General features: G+C 44.0%; 1 protein-coding gene and 1 long non-coding RNA gene across 2 annotated transcripts; both read right to left on the bottom strand.

The window, feature by feature from the left end:
* Positions 1–7,238: 7,238 nt before the first annotated feature.
* LOC133420712 (ladderlectin-like) lies at positions 7,239–10,451 on the bottom strand. The gene is made up of 6 exons (XM_061710482.1): positions 10,396–10,451; positions 10,221–10,312; positions 8,490–8,599; positions 8,275–8,409; positions 7,812–7,926; positions 7,239–7,618 (listed from the first exon to the last, which is right to left on the bottom strand). Exons 2-6 carry the CDS (start codon positions 10,279–10,281, stop codon positions 7,536–7,538), a joined length of 504 nt encoding a protein of 167 aa, XP_061566466.1. The 5' UTR covers positions 10,282–10,312; positions 10,396–10,451; the 3' UTR covers positions 7,239–7,535.
* A 1,010-nt stretch (positions 10,452–11,461) lies between these two features.
* On the bottom strand, positions 11,462–15,851 carry LOC133420713 (uncharacterized). Its single transcript, XR_009770616.1, has 3 exons — positions 15,002–15,851; positions 12,787–12,849; positions 11,462–12,688 (listed from the first exon to the last, which is right to left on the bottom strand). It is a non-coding gene; the product is annotated as an uncharacterized LOC133420713 (long non-coding RNA).
* Positions 15,852–22,840: the final 6,989 nt, after the last annotated feature.

Raw genomic sequence — 22,840 nt, 5'->3', positions numbered from 1 at the left:
GCGTTGTTAATTTCTTTAAGGTCACTAGTCTCCGAGCCATCATCCAACCGAATCGTATTTATTGTTCTTTCAGTTTCAAATTGTTTAACACGCCAAGCTAAGAGTTTACTGGCCTTCTCCCCCTGCTCATAATAGGATTGTTTCAATTTCAGCAGACTTTTAGTTGCTTTGTTGACAGATAGCAAATTGTATTTAGCTCTAAGTTCATTAAGATCTTTAAATGACTGTTGGGAAGGGTTTAAGAAGTGTTTTGATTCAGTTTCTTTAATCTTTTTCTCTAGCTGTTCCATCTCCAACCTCCAAGATTTATGTTTAAAGCTTGTAAAACTTATCATCTGTCCTCTCAGGAAGGCTTTGAATGCTTCCCACCGTATAGCAGCTGATGTTTGGGATGTGTTATTTTTAAAGTAATCATCAATTTGTGCCCTAATAAACTCCACAAATTCTGGTTCCCTCAGCCAAAATGATTGAAGGCGCCACCCCGTGGAGAAATTCAGCGTCTGAGGCATATTTAGACAAAATGAAAACGATGCATGGTCTGAAATTATAATACTGTCATACCAGCTCCTCGAGATTGTGGGCGCCAAAGAGGCAGAAATCAAAAAGTAGTCGATTCTGGAGAATGTTTGGCAGGTGGCAGAATAACATGAAAAGGTCGACTGATTAGGATAGATTTTTCTCCATATGTCAGTTAAATTAAATTCTTTAATATACTGTAATAATTCCTTTCTCGTCTGGGCATGGGTGTTATCTATTCCTGTGGATCTATCAAGCTTTGGCTGGAGAGTGCAATTAAAATCACCGCCTATGATGAAACTACCCGGCAAATCAGCTAAAGACAAAAATAGGTTTCTGAAAAAAGAAGGATTGTCATCATTGGGTCCATATAAGTTGACAAGGTTTAACCTAACTGAGAGAATTTCACACTGGATAATAAGGTATCTCCCAAATCTGTCTTCATCAACCTTAATAAGATGAAAAGGTAACGAAGTATGTATCAGAGTGGCCACCCCACTCGACCTGACCATCTCCTCCTCAATTTCACCACATCCTCAGGTGATAAATGAGTCTCCTGCAGGAAGACTATCTTAGCTTTTAGTTGTCTAATCCTACTGAATACTTGTTTAAGCTTGACGAGTTTATTTAAGCCTCTCACATTCCAAGAAGTAAACTGAAGTTCAGATGACATGACATGTAACTATAATGTATGTATGGGATGGACATGAGTATATAACATAAAGAAAAGAAAACTTAACTAAGAAAAAAGAGAATACGTGCCTTAAAACGTGAACACAACAGGGTGTATTTCCCCAAACGAAATACACACCCCCCTCCCAAAAGTCACACTTCCAATAGACCCCTGAACCGGGCCTGACTATGGAGCTGGGCTGGTCCACCCACGACGGCGTGATGAGGAACAACATGCTCAGCAATCGCAACAGAGCCCCATGCAAAATGTTCAAAATAATCTTAATATATATTGCAAATCAGATATAGCCACTTTACAGCAAAAACAATAGACTCGACTTAACAGTCTTAACAGTCCAGGAAAAGCTCAGGCTGCTCACAATGCAGCCGCATTGTTAAAACAGTCCAGAAAAAAAAGAAAAAAAAGCAGTTACCTGTATTGTGACCGCGTTAAACAAATCAATCAGCGCCCGGCGTGTCCTCGTTTCCGTCAGACTTCAATTTTCTCACAAAAGCCTCCGCATCAGGTGCTGTGTCAAAAGTGTGTCGTTTTCCCCTGATGGTCACCAGGAGGGTGGCTGGATGAGCTATTCCGTAGCGCAGGTCACGGATAGGGAGAGAAGCCAGCTCTCTCTTTGCAGCATCAAACACCTTTCTGCGCTTAAGCAGCTCCACAGACATGTCGGGGAAAAACATGACGCTCTTATCGCCGGCAAGGATCCTTCCTTTGCTCCTCGCTGCTCTCATCACTCGTACCTTATCAGCGAAGTTCAGGAATTTCATGACCACCACTCTGGGTCGCGCTGGGGTTTGTTGATTCCCGGCTCTGTTGATAATCCTGCCGACTCGGTGCGCCCGCTCTATCAACAATGGTCCTGGAAAGTTGTCTTCACCAAGCACTTCAGGAATCCACTTTTCCAAATAAGCACGCATATCGGGTCCTTCTGTTGACTCGGGAAGACCCACCAGACGCATATTCGAGCGGCGTGCTCGATTCTCTAAGTCATCCACCTTCAGCGCTAGTTCTTTCATAGCTGCTTTCATGTTAGTTGACTGTGTTTTCAGAGATGCTAAGTCGTCCTCGTTCGTGCTAATTCTGTCTTCTGCTTCAGTCATTCGGCCAGTCAATGCCTTTAACTCCCCTTGCACTCCCTGAATAGCGCCCAATAGCCCATCAAACCTGGACACGAAGTCTTCTTTCATTGTGTGAATAGCGTCCAGAATTTGACCGGAGCTACTTGTGTTCTCGTTGCTAGCAGCGGACCTAGTTAGCTTCGATGGGCTACCGGAGCCACCTGATGATTTAGTGGGGTTCGAAGTTTTAGTTTGCGGTCGCCCGGGCATTTCAGCTGTTTCTTGCGTCTGGAGTACGTCCTGGAGGCTTTCTGATTTTTATTATACGGATTTTACATGGGAGCTCTCTGCCACACGTCCGCTCAGCAGCGCGCCATAACCGGAAGTCAGTTTACTGTTTTTGTTGTTAATAATGTCATTGCAATTTTATCTATGCAATTGTGAAAAAAATGGCAAAATAAATGAAAAACTGTGAACAACCGCATTCCGTAGTCTATTCGGTACTCAGTATTCAGCCAAGTCTTTAAATTTTATTCCGCTTCAGTTTCGGCCTCAAATTTTCATTTCGGTGCATCCCTAGTTTTTCCGGTGGGTACCACTGGTATCATTCTGGATTCTTGTTAAAACATGCTATTTGCTTTATTTGTTAATAAAAAAAAAAAACGAATCTCTGGTTTCTTTCTATTTTATTCCAGAAGGGAGGGGGGATCTTCTGATTTAAAAAATGGTGATTAAAAATCGAGATCATTCAATATGGGAAAAAAAATCGTGATCACTTTTTTTGCCATATCGCCCAGCCCTATATATATATATATATATATATATATATATATATATATATATATGTGAGGGTTAGGGAGGTAATTATCAGACGTTTTGCCAATTGTTCAAATCTTTATAATTATAATCTACAATTACCAGGTAACATTATGGAAACAACACATGGTTTCTTTTACAGTCCAGTTTCACTTTAATTAATGGGTAAATATCAGGTAATTATTTCTGTACTTAATGAGGAAGTACCAGGTAACATTATGGAAACAACACACGCTTTCTTTTACAGTCCAGTTTCACTTTAATTACAGAGTAAAAGCCATATAGGACATATAGCTATACTGCAGGAGGCTGTCAATGGGGAAGATGCTTTCAAGCAGCGCTGTTGAGTGTACTGTGTTTAGCTATCACTGCGTTAGGAGTGGACCTGATGGGCCTTGGCTGAGGAGCTGAGTCGAAAGGCAAAGCTCTCGATTTACCGGTCAATCTACGCACCTACCCTCACCTATGGTCAGGAACTCTGGGTAGTGACCGAAAGGACAAGATCGGAGATACAAGCGGCCGAGATGAGTTTCCTCCGCAGGGTGGCTGGACGCTCCCTTAGAGATGAGTTTCCTCCCTTAGAGATGAGTTTCCTCTGCAGGGCGGCTGGACGCTCCCTTAGAGATGAGTTTCCTCCCTTAGAGATGAGTTTCCTCTGCAGGGCGGCTGGACGCTCCCTTAGAGATGAGTTTCCTCCCTTAGAGATGAGTTTCCTCTGCAGGGTGGCTGGACGCTCCCTTAGAGATGAGTTTCCTCCCTTAGAGATGAGTTTCCTCCGCAGGGTGGCTGGACGCTCCCTTAGAGATAGGGTGAGGAGTTCGGTCACCCGGGAGGAGCTCGGAGTCGAGCCGCTGCTCCTTCACATTGAGAGGAGTCATCTGAGGTGGCTTGGGCATCTGTACCGGATAAGCAGCGGAAAATGGATGGATGGATAAATACTTTCAGCAACTTGTGCTTTTTATTATTTTAACTTCTTTTCTCATAATTTTATTTCATTTGTTATTTACTGTCTAATTAAGTCCTGCCGCTTTGAGTGTTAATGTAAAGCACTTTGGCTGCTTTCAGACTGCAGGCAAATCTGATTCATATCTGATTCCTTCTCATATCCGATTTTCAGGGCTGACTGTCCACACTGTTTTTAGCAAGTGTCCATATCGGATCTGGCTCTGTTCAGACTGGGCCACATCATTGACTGATCTGACGGGTTGCCGTAGCAACGACGTCGGATCGGAGGCGTCACCCAGCGCGTGTATTGTGTGAAGTCATGTATTTCTTTTATATATATAAAAATCCCAAAATATCTGTACCGTTTCTGATTGGGTCGGCACTGCGCATCATTTTTAGACACAACAATGAACGCACACCGCAAAAGTTGTGTCTCGGCGGAGGGACCCGACGTCCCAGCAAAATGAGACACAGAGAAAAGTGTTCAGAACAAAACCACCAGCAAACTAACAAACCAACCAACAAAGCTCAGAGTTAACAAAACGAACCAGCAATGAATAACTGGCAGCCCCGCTCCATAACCTCTCCTCCGAGTCCTAGGAGGAGAGGGGCTGACGAGCTGCAGGTTCAGGCTCACAGCGCGACTAAAGGCTGATTTATGGTTCCGCGTTACACCGACGCAGACCTACGGCGTAGGGTACGCGGCGACCCGCACCGTACGTGGAAATGCAGTCTTTTTTCTGCTATTAAAACATGTTGTAATGTGAATTTGCAACACTTAAACTACAAATAATAGTTTTTGACGTGACATCAGAGATTGTACATGCTCTCTGTGAAAGGATGAGTAGCTCCACAACTGGAAATGGGCGGGTGGTTTGGAGCGTCTGGGACAGTCATATCCGATCTGAGTGTTTGGAGCTGTTCAGACTGACACGCATCTGCCCAAATGCGATATGGATCGGATATGAAACTACCTCCTGGAGGTGGTTTCCATCTGGTTTGCAAAAATCGGATATCATGCGGTTTGGGACTGTTAAGGCTTCAAAAGAGTCATCCAGTTTCAATCTGGATGGGCTAAAAATCGGATATTTGCCTGCAGTCTGAACGCAGCCGTTGAATTACCTTGTGTGGAATTGTGCTATATAAATAAACTTGCCTTGCCTTGGAATACACATTATTCGGGGTGTTTTCCCCTCTTGTTGGTCATTTTACATGTTGATGGAATTTTGGTAGTACAGACTTGAGATTTACCTTACTAAAGTCCCCTGCAATAATGTGGATGTCAGTGGGGTGGGCGTGCTGGTGGACATTGATGGCGTTCAGTAGCAGAGAGAGCTGTGTTTACATTAGCATCTGTTGGTAGACCGCAGTAATGACAACAGTGCTGCTATGACACCAACATTCATGCATGTAGATGCGTAGCCCCCCTCTGCACTTCCCTGAGTCACTGTTCCTGTGCCAGCGGTGTAGCGTATGGCCTGCTAGCTGTACCATGGCATCAGGGATTTGTTTGTGTCGCCAGGTTTCTGTTATGATAAGCACACAGCTTTCACAGACATAACGATTCCCAGCTAAGTGCAATTCCAAATGGTCCGTCTTGTATACAACGGATCTGTACCACGTCTGTGAGGTAGAAGTTTAGCAATGGGTGATGGAAAACCCAAACTTACAGCTTATACAGTACAAAGTTCTTCATAGAATACATTATACTGGACAAAGGATGTTCCAGATGGGCTTTGTCACCTTTAATATCTGTTCACAGTGCACAGAGAACACCCCAGATAATTACATGCATGCTTTATGTCCTGTCCCTGGCCGGTGGGGGCCTTGGGGGCCTGTGGGGGGGGGGGGGGGGGGGGGGTGGGGTTGCCTCATTGCGGTGGGGGGGGGGCGGACACATGCATATACACAAACATACACAGCCACACAAACATATACATACACACACACACACACACACACACACACACGCATGATCATATACATACACGCATACACACACATAGACATACACACCGGCTTGTTCACCTGCATGCTGGCTCTCTAGTTTTTGGGGTTAGGTAGCGGTAGCGGTAGCTTAGCTCAGACTGCGATCAGATCTCAAGATTTGGGTCGATTGCTGTTATTGTTTTGGTTGGCTCCGTGCCGGTTTCGTGTTTTGTTTGTGGTTTTTTGTTGCAGATTTCCAGTGCGAGTGTTTCCATGTGTTCCTGCTTCCTGGATTGGCAGTGGATGTCGTCACCACCCCCCCAAAAAAAAAAGAAAGAAAAAAAAAAAATCACTGGGTTTGTATGTGTATATTTATGTATGTGTATGCATATGTATGCGTATATATATGTATATATATTAAATATAGTAATAATGCACATGTGTATGCTTTTGGTTTCTATCGTCATGGTATCAATCATTAATATGTGTGCAGACAAGGTAAAAAAAAAAAAAAAGAAAAAAAGCAATGGGTGATGGAAGTCGCTGGATATGGTCATGTTCATTTGGAAACCAAATGTCCAGCAGGTCCAGTCCAAGTTTTTTGTACTCACTGGAATGTTGTTAGACTAAAATGGAACATTTACTCTGTGATCAGTTCAACAGATTCAGTAACTAAGAAGCTGTATCCAAGACAATCTCAAGTAAAGAAAACTGAACTTTATTCCTCGTTTCTGGGTCATCACCCAACCTACACTTATGACTGTTTAGCTATCTGTCAACTTGTGCACAGTAGGCTCGCATGGTGGAGGACAGGTGAATACGAAAAACATAAAAGGCACAAATAGGGAGGGCTCTGAGCCGCTGCGTCTGTGCGCGCCGCCATCTTGCCTGAGCATGTGCTGGGAACTCCATTAACAATGTCACTTTTGCAGGAAATCTTTTCATAACGAAGCCATAAGAGCTTTCCGCCTTGAAGATGGCTACAGAGTCTGTTAATGCAGACTGTAGCATAACATCCGATACCAGAAACAAAAACGTCATGATTGTCCCATGATACAGACGGGACGGGCCAATCATGACGCGTGGCTAAGCTACATCAAAGTTTCCACCTTTATTATTTTATCCACTCACATTAGACTGCAACAGCTGTGTTTTAAAGGTCTAATTCATGAGAGTAGTTTGAAAAATAGACGTCACCTCAATGACAGATGATTGTTCTGACATTAAAGTGTTTTCTTACTTTAATCTACTTTCACCCCGATGTACACAGAAACCATCAAACAATCTTTCGATGCTTGAGCCTTTTAATTTCAAAGAAGAAAAGAGGAACAATTCATGCTGCAGATAAAAGTTGTGCTAAAAGCTCCAAAACACATTCATTATGCCCATTTTAAAGCCACAAGAGCAACGGGACAATCCATCTCCAGTTTGTGTCGATTCTCGCCTCATTCTTTAAGTAACATTGCAGTAATAGATAAGAAAAAAGCATAGTTAAGAATAAGGATGAGTGGGGGTTTGGCTGCTTATCCAGGGATTCACAAACTGCAGTGTTTGTGGTCATAGACGGCTGTCGTTTTTCTGGATCAGAACAGGCAGGATTTCCTTTTTCTTGCGCAGACAGACGGACGTTTAGCCCAGCACAAATGATCGTCCCAGCACTTTCTCCCTGTAAGTAAAAACAACGAAAACAGAGTCAGTCTCACCAAAACATGTCGGGAATGTAATCCCCTAAATTATTACGGTAAAAAAATACTGTTTTGAATAATAATAATAAAATGTAGGCTTAACATCAATAATCAGGTATGACATTTCAAAACAAAAGACATTTTTGTAATTAGTCGTGTGGATACTCAACCTACCTGAATAATTCATTTGCAAACAGTGCTGTTTGCCACCGTAACCATTATTGGGTTCCCCAGGACACCAGTAGGAGTAGTTGAAAGGACTTCCGTCAGACCACAGCCAAAGCTTCTCCTAAAAGACGAAATTTAATCAATTAAAGACTTGAAACAACCTGACCGATATTTGCAGTGATTGTGTGTATTGTATTGTATGTGTAATTCCATAGCTGTTTTCTGCTTATTTTAAATGTATTCATCCTAAAATAGTAAGAAAAAAAAAGAACTAGTGTCACCAATGGCGAACAAAAGTAGATCAAACCACAGCCAGTAACAGTGGTCTGTAAAATGATCAACGATAAGAGATATCTTAAAATCACAAATGTTTGTGCTCGGTTTGGTCTTTATTTCCATTGCTAAATGTTTAGTAGCAAATATGGTGACTGCAAATATTATGGGGTGAAATTATAGAAACAAAATACACCTGTTGTGCATCAGAGCCTCCGATCCATGTTCCTGGATATCCATGACAAGATGCCTTTATGATCCCCTGAATCGTGCGGTACTCATAGATGTTGTGAACTGATGCCAGGGTCCCCTTCATGGATCTGCAGTTCAACTAGAGAGAAGATAAAGAGAGAAGTAGTCAAAATAAAATCAGCTAAGCGAAATAAAAAACTAAATAAACTTGTAAGTTACCTCCGCTTGTGCCCAGGTCAAGCGAGTGGGAATGTAACGGAAACAGCGATCCTTATATGTGGACCAGCCACGAGGACACTTCCAACTCCACCGTGGAGCACAAGATCGTCCTGAGGACAAACGGATACAAGGCTTCAGGACATGACTGAATATGGAACATTGTTTTTAAACTTACCTGTAAAAAAGTACTAATTTATGCCACTATTTATCACAAACTTGCACGAGCAAACATCACAATCGTGTTTTTAATTCTTCATGTGAGACTGCAACGACAAAATATAGTACTGACTGCCAGGGCCGCCGCAAGGGGTGTGCGAACCGTGCGACCGCACAGGGCCTCGCGCCCCAAGGGGCCTCGCGCTATGGGCCGTTTTTTTTTTTTTTTTCAAATTTTTTTTCCCCTTATAAATATCAACAGTCACGTTCCATTACAGACCTTAATGTGTACTAGTCTGTGCATATCAATAAATATATGTGCAATGATGCGCGTGTCTGTTGTTCAATACAACTGATCAGACCAAGCGCAGACACAAGCTGCTCTGATCCAAACGGTGGAGTTGGAACAAACTGTCACACAATGTCGAGAGAACGAGACAGATTCAGGAAATTTCCATCAGGGGATGAAAAAAGAAAAAAACGAAAGAAAATGGAAGAGTTTAATGCCTCTCTGAAAGGCTTGTTTGATAAATTTGTTACAAAAATCACAGATCCGACCGGGTCTCAAGCAGCCGTGGGGCCCCGCGTCGAGGCAAGAGATGATGATGAGGCAGGGGAAGGTATCCAGTATTTTGCTAATTGGAGAGTTAAAATTGTGCATATAGACACCCGATCCGACCCGAAAAACCCCCAAAAGGGCCCCCCCAGCCATTTCGCACAGGGCCTCGCAAGTCTCCCAGGCGGCTCTGCTGACTGCTTGTGACCAAAGTGTTTAGTTCAATTCAATTCAATTCAATTCAATTCAATTCAATTCAATTCAATTCAATTCAACTCAGTTGTATGTATATAGCGTTTCGATGTCTCTAGGATCTTTCCAGAGACCCAGAACATGACCCCGACCAATTATTACATAAAGATGTAAAAAAAATCCCCTTTAAGAGGGAGGAAACCAGGATCAGGACCTGGATCATAAGGGGGGACCCTCTTGCTGAACACCAGCCGGGTAGAACAGGAAAAGACAGATAGGAAAAAGAGGATTAAGAACAGAGAGGCGAGACACATATGTGGTCAAAGGTCCAAAAGAGCCGATATATTACTGCAGACCAGCATGCAGCTCTGCAAGCTCTGAAAGCTCTTGAAGCTCTGGCCTGCAAACATGTGCAAGGCAAGCTCATTTGCGTTGAATAGATCAACAATAAGATGATTCTAAGTGGTTAACAGAGGCATTAAAACATCAACTAGCAGAAATAAAAAGCAACATTTAAAGTTTAAACAAAAAAAGCAATAAAACAAAACAAAAAAAACAACAAACTACAATAACAATGGACGTTTGGATACACTCCACATCTCGCAATAAAGTCCTTATTTTTTTGTGTGTGTCCAAACTTTGTCTTTATGTGCACATTTTTCAACAGGTTACAAATAAAGTGCAGCACTTTCGGATTCTTACGGAGGATTCCTGCAGCGTAAAGCGTGACGTTCACTGGTTCCACAACCACACTGTGATACAGATGCACCATAACTACTTCCCCCTCTCTCCCCTGATGTCTGTGCAGGTGTTGAAAGTCTACTCACTCGTGGCATCAGCCTGGGCAATCACAACACAAAGAACTAAAAACGCAACCAGGTTCTTCATGATGGAGACAACTGGTGATGAAGATTTCTTCCTGCAGTTGAAAACAATCACACTCATTATATTTGGAGAGAGGGTGTCAGACATTTCAAACAAACTAGAACATCTGTCACAAACCTGCTGCAGATTGTTCGTCCCCGTCACTGCCGACCTGCAGCTTCACGCTTCTAGAAGACAAACAGCTCTAGTTAAATACATTTCTTTATCTCATCATCGTCCACAAAATAAGGAACTGTGACGAGCAAAAACACAAGGAAACACTGTTGCATCAATAATACACGTATACATACAGGATATGTGAGGATACTGTTTCATTGCTGTTCCCGGTGCATGTTGGACTCCGGCAGGGCTGCCCTTTGTCACCGGTCCTGTTCATAAATTTATGGACAGGATTTTTAGATGCAGCCAGGGGCCGGAGGGGATCCGGTTTGGGAACCACAGGATTTCGTCTCTGCTTTTTGCGGATGATGTTGTCCTGTTGGCTTCATCGGACCGGGACCTTCAGCATGTGCTGGGGCGGTTTGAGGCCGAGTGCGACGCGGCAGGGATGAGAATCAGCACCTCCAAAACCGAGGCCATGGTTCTCCACCGGGAAAGGGTGGCGTTCCTTCTCCGGGTGGGTGGAGAAGTCCTGCCTCAGGTGGAGGAGTTTAAGTGTCTCAGGATCTTGTTCACGATTGAGGGAACGATGGAGCGTGAGATTGACAGACGGATCGGTGCAGCGTCCGCAGTTATGCGGTCGATGTACTGGACCGTCGTGGTGAAGAGGGATTTACTCTCGATTTACCGGTCAATCTACGTCCCTACCCTCACCTATGGTCATGAACTTTGGGTAGTGACCGAAAGGACAAGATCGCGGATACAAGCGGCCAAGATGAGTTTCCTCTGCAGGGTGGCTGGACGCTCCTTTAGAGATGAGTTTCCTCCGCAGGGTGGCTGGACGCTTCCTTAGAGATGAGTTTCCTCCGCAGGGTGGCTGGACGCTCCCTTAGAGATGAGTTTCCTCCGCAGGGTGGCTGGACGCTCCCTTAGAGATGAGTTTCCTCCGCAGGGTGGCTGGACGCTCCCTTAGAGATGAGTTTCCTCCGCAGGGTGGCTGGACGCTCCCTTAGAGATGAGTTTCCTCCGCAGGGTGGCTGGACGCTCCCTTAGAGATGAGTTTCTCTGCAGGGTGGCTGGACGCTCCCTTAGAGATGAGTTTCCTCCGCAGGGTGGCTGGACGCTCCCTTAGAGATGAGTTTCTCTGCAGGGTGGCTGGACGCTCCCTTAGAGATAGGGTGAGGAGTTCGGTCACCCGGGAGGAGCTCGGAGTCGAGCCGCTGCTCCTTCACATTGAGAGGAGTCAGCTGAGGTGGCTTGGTTATCTGTACTGGATCCTCCTGGACGCCTCCCTAGGGAGGGGTTCCAGGCATGTCCCTCCGGGAGGAGACCCCGGGGAAGACCCAGGACACGCTGGATAGACTATGTCTCTCGGCTGGCCTGGGAACGTCTCGGACTCCCCTCGGAAGAGCTGGAGGAATTGTCTGGGGTGAAGGAAGTCTGGGCATCTCTGCTGGGGCTGCTGCCCCCGCGACCCAGGAATGGATAAGCGGCGGACGATGGATGGATGCTGTTAACATGTAAATACTAAATTTTTAAAATATTTTTAAAAATCAATAGTTTTTCATTGCTCTTGTAGATTCAAAATAAACATGAAAACAAATTTGATTCCCTTAAAATAAATGTGTCTCATCATTTTCTCCAGCAGGTCCCACTTGCAATGGTTTTCAATAACTCCACACAAGTTGTACGATCCGATAGTTTACTCAGAACTTCGATAGGCAGGTGTAAAAACAGCAGGCAGCCGGTAGTAAACCATTATAACCGTTACGTCACCCGTTCTTACAAATTCAGTCAGTCCACAGGTTAGCTCAGTCTGCCAGACCTAGTTAACAACAGTCCATCCTGTGTGGGCGGTGGACAAGAATTGGGTGTTGGTGAATCAGTGTCACTGGCAATGTTAGGGTCAGACTGCCGTGTAGAAGCTTCCTGTTGCTGTCTACTGGTGCTGGTGTGTCTCCAGCTGGCGCAGGGACATGTTGCAGGTGACGACGGTTGTGCCTCAGCGTCGCACCCCGTTGAGTCTCGTTGACATAGGAACGCGGAGTAGAACTGTTGCTAGCAATGACAGCGGGTGTTCCCCACGTGTGTTGATAGTCCAACTTCATGAGGATGGGATCACCAGGCTTCAGCGACGGTAGGGTCTTTGCTCCATGGCAAAGGTTGAAGTAGAAAGCCTGTTTCTCCTTCTCCTTTGCATCCTTGCTCCTGACGGCTTTCAGGTTAGCCCATCGAGGTTGAAGGTTTGTGTTGAGTGTTGGATGTGTTGTCTTGATCTTTCGGCCCATAATCAGTTCAGCCGGGCTAACTCCTGTGGTGGTGCATGGTGTAGCACGTTAGCACATAAAAGCGAGAAGCGATCTGCAGATCGCTGTGTGATTGTAAAGCACCCCACCCATTCATACTTACCTGGTGGTCTATGCGTTAAGAGTTGTCTTAGCACTCTTCGTTCACACGCTCCTTACAAAGTCCCTGTGATGATCACAAATTAAACTGATCAAGACATTTCCAAGTTCTGGTTTGACCTTCCTGTTTCTTATCGGCCCTGCTCGTCTGCACCTGTGTCTCGTTAACCCTTGTGTATATCTGGTGTTGTCTTTCCCCTGCTCCCTCCTGGTCCGTACTGTTTGTTCCTCCGTGTTTTCTGCCCTGGTTTTTGTAGTGTTTGATTCTTTTTTTTAAGCTCTGGTTTTTGCATCCTGCTCAGCAACATTTTTGGTTTTGTTTTGGACTAATAAATCATCCTTTTGGAACTCCTTTCTCCTGCATCTCTCCTGAATCTGGGTCCTACCCTAACCACACCCTGACAGAATGTGGTGTTTGTTATGGAGAATCCGTGTTGAGGACAGAAGTCCAAAAACAGAACATCACTTGGGTTCATATCAGGGAGTTGGTTCCTCCCAGTCACACCATTACAGGTCCCCTAGCACAACAAGGGAGTCCCCAGAAGGGGCACTCTCCAAACCATCCAAAGACTCAAGAAAGAGTGGGTACTCTGAGCTGCTGTTTATTGCATAAGCACACAAGATAGTCAGGACAATTGAACAAATAAAGTCCAATCAAAAATGACATTTATTTCAACTGTCATTTCTGTTAACATGGATCAGATTCAAAAAAGCATATAGGTGTATTAAAAAAGCCTTTCTAGCAGCTGATTAAACATGGAAGGTGCTGCTTTGACACGGTCCAGTCGGTCTGTCCTGTAGATCAAAGGTCTAGTCGTTTACCAAAACAAGGACTCCCTCACTGTTTGACATCTCCAATCCCTCAACTCTCTTTACCTGTCCGTCACCTGTTACTATCCAATAAAGGTACATATGGTACAAAATAGCTAGTCTGCCTGGGCCCCCTGACTTTGGACTTCCAGCCACCCTGTACCACCCAGCTTGGCCTCACAACTTCATTGAGTTAATGCATCAAATAGCTCTGGAAATGTTTTTTTCATTGTAAGATTACTGGATGAAGTTTAGCATTTTTCAGGCTGTGATCTTGATGTGGATATTGATAAAAACGATGAGAAGTCAACAGGAAAACCTTTTAACCAAGAAGTTCAAGCAGCTATTGCAAAATCTGTATATTCAAAACCCTGTTGCAAAATTTTTGTGTCACTTTTTAACACTTCAATTAATGCCAAATCACTTCTTAGACACAAGGACGTGTCATGCACGCACGTAAACATGTGCAAGTGCATGACATGCACACGTTGGAAAAAACCCCCTGAGAAATAACTTTTACTGTAAAATATAATGGATCATACGCCACTGCCATGTCGCTGACCAAACCTGAGCTGTGTAACATCTGAGACTAGAAACACAGAAAGGGTCTCTTCTGCCTGCATGTTGTTTGGTCTTTCAAAGTGCACAGACCCAAGGACATTCACAGTTTCTCCTATCAAGTCCAGAAGACTACATACATTCATGTGAATACAGATGGGTTTTATCTGTCTTCCAGTTTCTCTTTTCACCCTGAGAGGGATTACTTGTGGCCTACTGACTGAAAAAGATGCAAATGAAAACACCTTCAGTAGATAACAGATGATTGAAGTGAGCTCAACACGTAATCATGAATGAATGAATGAAAGAAAGGTTTTCTGGGTTTTTTCTCTTATCTGAGCCCGTGTTCAGTCAGTATTTGCACATCAGTGTTCTTTGAGTTTGCAGCAGGTTGCGGTGTGGGCTGGCAGTTTTTCAGTGATTGTTGCTTCACATTCCAGGGCCTTTTATTTATATAGCATCTATTACAACACAAGTTATCTCTAGAATCTTTCTAGAGACCCATAACATCCATCCATCCATATTCTATACCCGTTTTATCCTTTGCAGGGTCACGGGGGTCTGCTGGAGCCTATCCCAGTTAATTTTCAGGCAAGAGGCAGGGGTTGCACCCTGGACAGGTTACCAGTCTATTGCAGGGCCACATATATACAAACACATCTATTTGAGCCATTGCTGTAGTGCCTCTCTGGTTTTGTTGTTTTCCCCATGTGTGCTGTATGACAATGGTTGCACCGATGTAATAACATTGTTTTTTTGGATGACCAAAATAAAAAACAAAAAACAAAAAAAAACAACAGACATACTCACACTCACACCTACGGGCAATGTATAAAAATGGATTTACCTACCATGCATGTTTTTTGGACTGAGGGAGGAAGCCGGAGTAGCTGGAGGGAACCACGCAAGCATGAGGAAAACATGCAAACTCCACACGGAAAGACCCCCGCCGGGCCAGGGAGTTGAACTGGGAACCTTTTCGCTAGCCACCATGCTGCTCCGACACAAAACATGACCCTATCCATTATTACCATTATTATTACAATGGCAGGTAAAAACTCCCCTAGTGGGAGAAAAACCTTAAGCCAAACAGTGGCAAGGAAAAACTCCTTTAGGAGGGAAGAAACCTGGACCAGGACCTGGATCATAAGGGGGGACCCTCCTGCCGGAGGCCAGCTAGGCAGAGCAGGAAAGAAGAGAACAGACAGAGAGAATGAAGAACAGAGAGGGCAGAGACACAGACAAAATGGTTAGTTGGTGTACTGCAGGGATGACTATATAAACAGATGTAAACAGCAGACACCGAAGCGGTTGGAGGGACTGCAGGTCAGGATGTCAGCAGGCATCTACCAGACATCCATACAGACAGGTGGAAGCAACAGTGGGATGATCAGAGGGTGGGACTGCAGGTCATCATGCAGCTCCTGAAGCTCTGGCCTGCAAACATGCACAAAAGAGAAAAGGTGGACTCTGGCGTGACATACCAGAGCCCTGCTTAATTCTTGAGATTTAGAAAAAGAACTACAAATCAAGGATCTTTTGTAAAAATGTGAAAATATTTCCACATGATCTTGGCATGATGCACCAAAATTCAACTTTATTTAAACTCTCTTGCCTAAAAACTTTAACTCCAACGTCGGCGCTAAAAGGTTTGATTCAAACTGCGGGACAGAAGGTAACCCAACAGGTTCCGTGGAAAGGTCATTCTCTGCGTCGAAAAGACTGAAAACATACAGTCCAAATAGGACAGATTCAGGACGGCTTTCATCCCGGGCGATCATCTCCATTGAGGCTGAGAAACTTGGGCATCTCTATTGGATATCTCCCTAGAGAGGTGTCCAGGGATGTCCCACCGGGAGGAGACGCCGGGGAAGACTCGGTGGAGAGACTATGTCTCTCAGCTGTGTATAATGTATATGTATGTATGTATGTATATATATATATATATATATATATATATATATATATATATATATATATATATATATATATATATATATATATATATTTATACAGTACAGACCAAAAGTTCAAACAAATGGGGACGTGTGTCCAAATTTCTGGTCTGTACTGTATATATAAATATATATATATATATATATATATATATATATATATATATATATATATATATATATATATATATATATATATATATATATATATATATATATATATATATATATATATAATGTCCTTAACGCAGTCCTTGGACCTTGTGTTCCCCATGAGGCAGAAAACATTGTGTTCCTAATCTGACAACACCAAAGGGTCGTCTGGATCCTCCATATTTAACTTTCTGTACAAATTCTCCAATCGCTCCTTTGGAACAACACAGTTTTCAGATCCTGCATCCAGATCTGAAGGAGGTGTCCACAGACAGCGATGGAAACCAACTGGATGGATCAGCTCCATGATGTCCACAGAAGAGAGTCTCTTCAGTGGAAAACAAAGACCGAACCAACGAGATAATCAAACATCTACAAGAGAAAGATCCACGCATGAATGGAAGTCTGGTAATCTCCATCCCTGAAACAAGTTTGTAGAGATGTTATTAAAATTCCTCCACATAATAGTGTTCTGCAACACTACATTTGTTTTGCCGCTAGAGATGGCCCAAACTATTCAATCATGGAGCGGTCAAGTTTTTTTCAAGCTATTTTTTTTAGCTTTTTCTTAAATAAATAAAGACACTGTAGGATTCCTGTGTGTTGCTGATCCAAGATCAAATTATGTTATGCCATTTTATCGTGTTTATTCTTTGAGAGGAAAGACTGTGTACCTGCTTGTTCACTTGACGACGATGTTAGGTGAACAAATTAATGCATCAAATAGCTCTGGCAAGGTCTTTTTCATTTAAATTTTCTTCAAGATTACTGGATGAAGTTTAGCATTTTTCAGACTGTGATCTTGATGTGGATATTGCTCAAGACGATGAGAGGTCAACAGGATAACCTTTTAAACGAGAAGTTCAAGCAGCTATTGCTAGATCTTTATATTCAAAACCCTGTTGCAAAATCATTTTATGTGTCACAGTTCGATTAATGCAAATCATACAGGAAGATCTTCTTAGACACAAGGACGTGTCATGCACGCACGTAAACATGTGCAAGTGCATGACATGCACATGTTAGAAAGCAGGCTGAAAACCCTCTGAGAAATAACTTACTGTATAATATAATAGTTGGTATTGTCTTTGGGCCTCCAAACGTTGGCCGCTGCAACATTGCTGACCAAACATGAGCTGCGTAACATCTGAGACAAGAAACACAGAAAGTGTCTGTTCTGCCTGCATGTTGTTTGGTCTTTCAAAGTGCACAGACCCAAAGACATTCACAGTCTCTCGTATCAAGTCCAGAAGACTACATCAGCTCCTGTGAATGCAGATCGTTTTAATCTGTCTTCTAGTAGATACCACAACAAAGCTTTTATATAATAGCTCTTTTCACTCTGACAGGGACTACTTGTGGCTTATTTACTGAAAACAATGCAAATGAAAACTGCTTCAGTAGATAACTGATGAGTGAAGTGAGCTCAACAGGTAATCTTGAATGAACGAACGAACGAACGAACGGACGGACGGACGGACGGACGGACGGACGGACGGACGGACGGACGAAAGGTTTTCTGTGTTTCTTCTCTTATGTGAGTCCAGTGGCAAGTAAAAACTCCCCTAGTGGGAGAAAAACCTTAAGCCAAACAGTGGCAAGAAAAACTCCTTTAGGAGGGAAGAAACCTGGACCAGGACCTGGATCATAAGGGGAACCCTCCTGCCGGAGGCTACCTGGGCAGAGCGGGAAATGAGAAAACAGACAGAGAGAATGAAGAACAGAGAAAGGAGAGACACAGAGACAATGATAGGTTGGTGCACTACAAGGATGTCTATGTAAACAAATGTAGACAGCAGACACTGAGATGATCAGAGGAGGGGACTGCAGGTCAGGATGTCAGCAGGCGTCTACCAGACATCCACACACAGGTGGATGCAGCAGTGGGATGATCAGAGAGGGGGACTGCAGGTCAGCATGCAGCTCCTGAAGCTCTGGCCTGCAGACCTGCACAAAAGAGAAAAGGAAGGGGCAGACCAGCACAACAAATTACGGTGCAATGTAGAACAATTATGCTTATAAAATACTCGACCAGCTGTATGCACCAGATCATATGGAAAAAGTTACTCAAGTGCTTTCAGGGTATTTTCTATCAACTGTTTCTCAAACAAGAAGCCATAAGCCAATATGTGAAAAAGTATTTGATTTTTAACAACTTCTAAATACATATGCAACAAATGATGGCGCCCCCAACATGAACAACACCCGCAACAAAGCAGAATGCAACAGAATGCAAGATCAACTTTCTCCACTCTAACGTAGTGGGTTTCATATGAAACTAGAAAAGCTACATTTTCAGATGATACTGAACATAATCTTTTCTGGGCCGACCACTTCATGCCAATCTCAAAACAAACCGAAAGCCAAAATTCACATTTCACAGCCAGAACATCACATTGGGTGTTCACACAGTATGTCACCCAATCCCAAAGCTATTCCCACCAAAAGCAGTATATTTTATTTCCTTACCATTTTGTTGTCATTTTCAGTCTATCCACACCATTCTTTGACCAACATTCACGGCTTAATCCTTCACAGTAGTGAAACTGCTCCATCCGCCATCATTTCATATCTTGGCGGTCACGGCCATTTTGTTGACTTCTCGTGGCATTTGGGAATTTACTTAAACTTATAACAAAAAATAGGAGACATAGTTTCAGCATTACAGAATACCAGGAGCCTGACATCAACCACTGGCACGCATCAAACCCCCAGGTTACCGACGAGTCGCTGTCTTTTTGGGCCTGGAGGACACTGTTAGGTGGGACACTACATGGGGCATGTTATCAGTAACATCTGGGATGTATGTGTAACACGTTTTGCCAATAATGTGACAAACATCCCCCTGGGCCACCGAGACTTGATTTAAGGCTATTCTAATCTCTAATGCAATATTATGCCTAAACAGCACGATTTCAGTAGGGTCATTGCACTGCCACTGCTCTGATCTGGCCCTAAATATATATAGGTAACTGGGCTCTGTTTGTAGCTCAAAGCAGCCTCCTCTGGGGAGTAAAACCTCTCCTTTTTCCTGCCGCCTACCGTTACCTGAAGGCAAGCTGGGAAGAATAGTGTGGGCCTGAGGGAGAGGCTATAAAATTCTGCCATCACAGTCCAATATTTAGCGCATTCCTCCACGATTTCCAGGGCATAATCTTCGAAAATCTGGACAGAGGCTACCTGATATTGTAGTTTCCCTCTTCTCCTGCCGGTGTGATGAGGTCCTTGATGCGATAACGGTGCCTCTATTCAGGTTGTGACTTGGCGGTTAGTGCCCTGTGCGCTTGGCCCTGTTCTGGTGGAGAATCCAAGACCTCATCTCCAAACAGTTCAACCAACAGCCTAGAGAAGAAGACAGTGGATGTGGGTCCCTTGATTGATTCTGGAAGGCCAATAACTCGGATATTATTCCTGCGGTTCCGGCTTTCGAGGTCCGATGTTTTGGCATGTAGTTTGTTGTTGCTGTCTGCTGAAGCCTTTAACCAAGGTGATCAGCATCTTCTCCAGACTTGACTCCAATGCAGCGAAGGAGATTTACGGATCTGCCGCAATGATTGCTCTGTGTTTCTCCAACAGGCCCTCGATGCTACATAAGCACGTGCCAAAACAAGCACCTGGAGTTTCATTGTCGCTCTTCTTGGTTGACTTTGCAGATTTTGACATTTCTCATAAGGCTAAATGTTATTATAAGTTTAAGAGGTATCAGTTCTGACCTGGGTCATTGAGGCTATAGTGAAAAGAGGGTTACGGGAGACGGAGACAATGCCGTTTTCACATGCTCACCAAACCGGAAGTATCACGTTTATGGTCATTCGAATATGATTTAATTCGACTAATGATGACTTGCAACTCAACCACAGCATCATATCAGTCAGATAAAATAAGATAAAATGTGTCAACAAAAATGTGCTCTTCATCTCCTAAACTGAATCCTTTACTCTTATGTCATTTAAATCTCTTCAAACTTGATGAACTGATCACCAACAGGCATCACGATAAAGTCATGGTCACATTTGAGGTCAAGGTTAGTTTGTGATGTTTTTATTTTGCAAAGAAATCCAGGTTCTCTGTGCCATTCTCGCACCTGATGTTGTTCCAGCTGTATCTGAAGTGTGTAACGAGAGCAGAAAGAGGCCTGAGGTGCAAGTCTAGCTGAGCAGAGGGAAACGCTGAGGGAAACGCTGAGGGAAACGCTCAGAAACTGCTCTGCAGTGCGTTTGGTGGGGCGACGCACCATGACTATAATGGATTTACAGCTGCGCCCGCTGGGACCCAAGAGTGAGACCCTCCAGCAGGCGATAGAATTGATGTTTAGCAGATAAATGATAAAGGACAGCTGTGAAATATGTTTTAAAATGCAAGATTTTCAATTTTTTTCTTTAAGTGACATAAGAGAGTGCTGTTTTGACGTCTGCATTGTGCCTGCTGTTCTCTGGGTGTCGGATGCTGTGACCCAGTCTTTGAACTGAAAGGGTTGATTGCGTCTCTGGGTCGTGGATCAGATCGTATCCCCAGTGGAGTAGTTGAAGTATCTCAGGGTCTTGTTCATCAGTGAGGGAACAATAATAGATGGAGGAGGAGACCCCGGGAAAGAACCAGAAAACACAGGGGGGACTTTGTCTCTTAGCTGGCCAGGGAACGCCTTGGGATCCCCCCAGATGAGCTCGCTAGGCTTAGGATACTGCCCCCGCGACCCGACCCCAGATAAGCAGACGAAGATGGATAGAGTGATTTAATTTCTTATTTTTTTATGCGTTTTCTTCTGTTGACTAGTGATTTATTTTTGAGGCTATTGTTTCTGTTTTCCTAACGTGACTTAATGCTAATTTCGATGAAATAACTGTAAAGAAAAGAAGGATGAACTGGCTAAAAGCACAGAAAAAAGATATTGTAAAAACAGAAAATGTACACGAGACAAAACAGAAAGAAGCAAAAAAAATTTTCCTTTTAACTCCAGACCTTTCTATTCACCGCAGGAGTTTTCATCCTTTGTTCTGGTCGCCTTCTACATCCCGTCGCACCCGTTTGTGACTGAAGCCACTCAGCTGCTGGCCGACCAGATAACGGACTTGGAGAAAAAACTCCTTAATTCACTGTTCATTGTTTTGGGGGATTTCAACAGAGCAAACCTCACCCACTAACTTCCTAAATACAGGCAAAACGTTATGTGCCCCACCAGGGACACACAGACTCTGGACCACTGTTACACTGTAATTAAGGACGCATACCACTCTGTTCCCTGCGCAGCCTTAGGACACTCTGACCACTGTCTGGTTCATCTGATACCGACCTACAGGCAGAAACTAAAAACCTCTAAGCCTATAGTAAAGACTGTGAAGAAGTGGACAGAGGAGTCAAAGCTGAAGCTTCAGGCCTCCTTTGACTGCACGGACTGGAGTGTTTTTAAAGCTGCGACCACAGACCTGCAAGAACGTTCACACACTGTGACAATTAGTTTTTGTGGACATATGCATGCAGACTAATACCTTCTGCACATACAACAACAACAAGCCCTGGTTCACACCGAACCTCAGGAAGCTGTGCCAAGCCAAGGAGGAGGCCTACAGAAGCGGTGATCGACCCCTGTTCAAGCAAGCCAGGAACACGCTGACGAGGGAGATCAGAAGAGCAAAGAGGAGCTACGGTGACAGACTGGAGAGTCGCCTCTCTGCCAACCCTGATCACTCTTCCGTGTGGAGAGGCCTGCAGGTTCAGAAGAACAGCTCCACGCCCTGCAGGCAGCCTCAGGCTTGCGAACCAGCTCAACAGTTTTTACTGCAGGTTCGATGATCAGGCCAGCAGCACAGCACTCTGTACACCACCATCACCCCCCACCTTCCCAGCTGCACCCTGCCTGCTCTTCAGATCTGTGAAGAGGAGGTGTGTCGGCTGTTCCGGAGGCAGAAGGTCAGGAAGGCTCCAGGCCCAGACGGCGTGTCACCCTCCTGCCTGAGAACAGATTCAGTAACTAAGAAGCTGTATCCAAGACAATCTCAAGTAAAGAAAACTGAACTTTATTCCTCGTTTCTGGGTCATCGCCCAACCTACACTTATGACTGTTTAGCTATCTGTCAACTTGTGCACAGTAGGCTCGCATGGTGGAGGACAGGTGAATACGAAAAAAATAAAAGGCACAAATAGGGAGGGCTCTCAGCCGCTGCGTCTGTGCGCGCCGCCATTTTGCCTGGGCATGTGCTGGGAACTCCATTAACAATGTCACTTTTGCAGGAAATCTTTTCATAACGAAGCCATAAGGGCTTTCCGCCTTGAAGATGGATACAGAGTCTGTTAATGCAGACTGTAACATAACATCCGATACCAGAAACAAAAACGTCATGATTGTCACATGATACAGACCGGAGGGGCCAATCATGACGCGTGGCTAAGCTACATCAAAGTTTCCACCTTTATTATTTTATCCACTCACATTAGACTGCAACAGCTGTGTTTTAAAGGTCTAGTTCATGAGAGTAGTTAGGGAATTAGACGTCACCACAATGACAGATGATTGTTCTGACATTAAAGTGTTTTCTTACTTTAATCTACTTTCACCCCGATGTACACACAAACCATCAAACAATG

This window comes from Cololabis saira, chromosome 20 (genome assembly GCF_033807715.1).
Source record: "Cololabis saira isolate AMF1-May2022 chromosome 20, fColSai1.1, whole genome shotgun sequence".
Lineage (NCBI taxonomy): Eukaryota > Metazoa > Chordata > Actinopteri > Beloniformes > Belonidae > Cololabis > Cololabis saira.
This window is presented reverse-complemented; position numbering and strand designations above follow the sequence as displayed.

Coding starts and splice junctions, on each gene's coding strand:
- LOC133420712 (XM_061710482.1), bottom strand. CDS start 10,281: ATGAAGAACCTGGTTGCGTTTTTAGTTCTTTGTGTTGTGATTGCCCAG. Junction 8,600..10,220: donor TGCCCAGGCTGATGCCACGA/GTGAGTAGACTT, acceptor GTTTGTCCTCAG/GACGATCTTGTGCTCCACGG. Junction 7,619..7,811: donor TTTGCAAATGAATTATTCAG/GTAGGTTGAGTA, acceptor TTTTACTTACAG/GGAGAAAGTGCTGGGACGAT.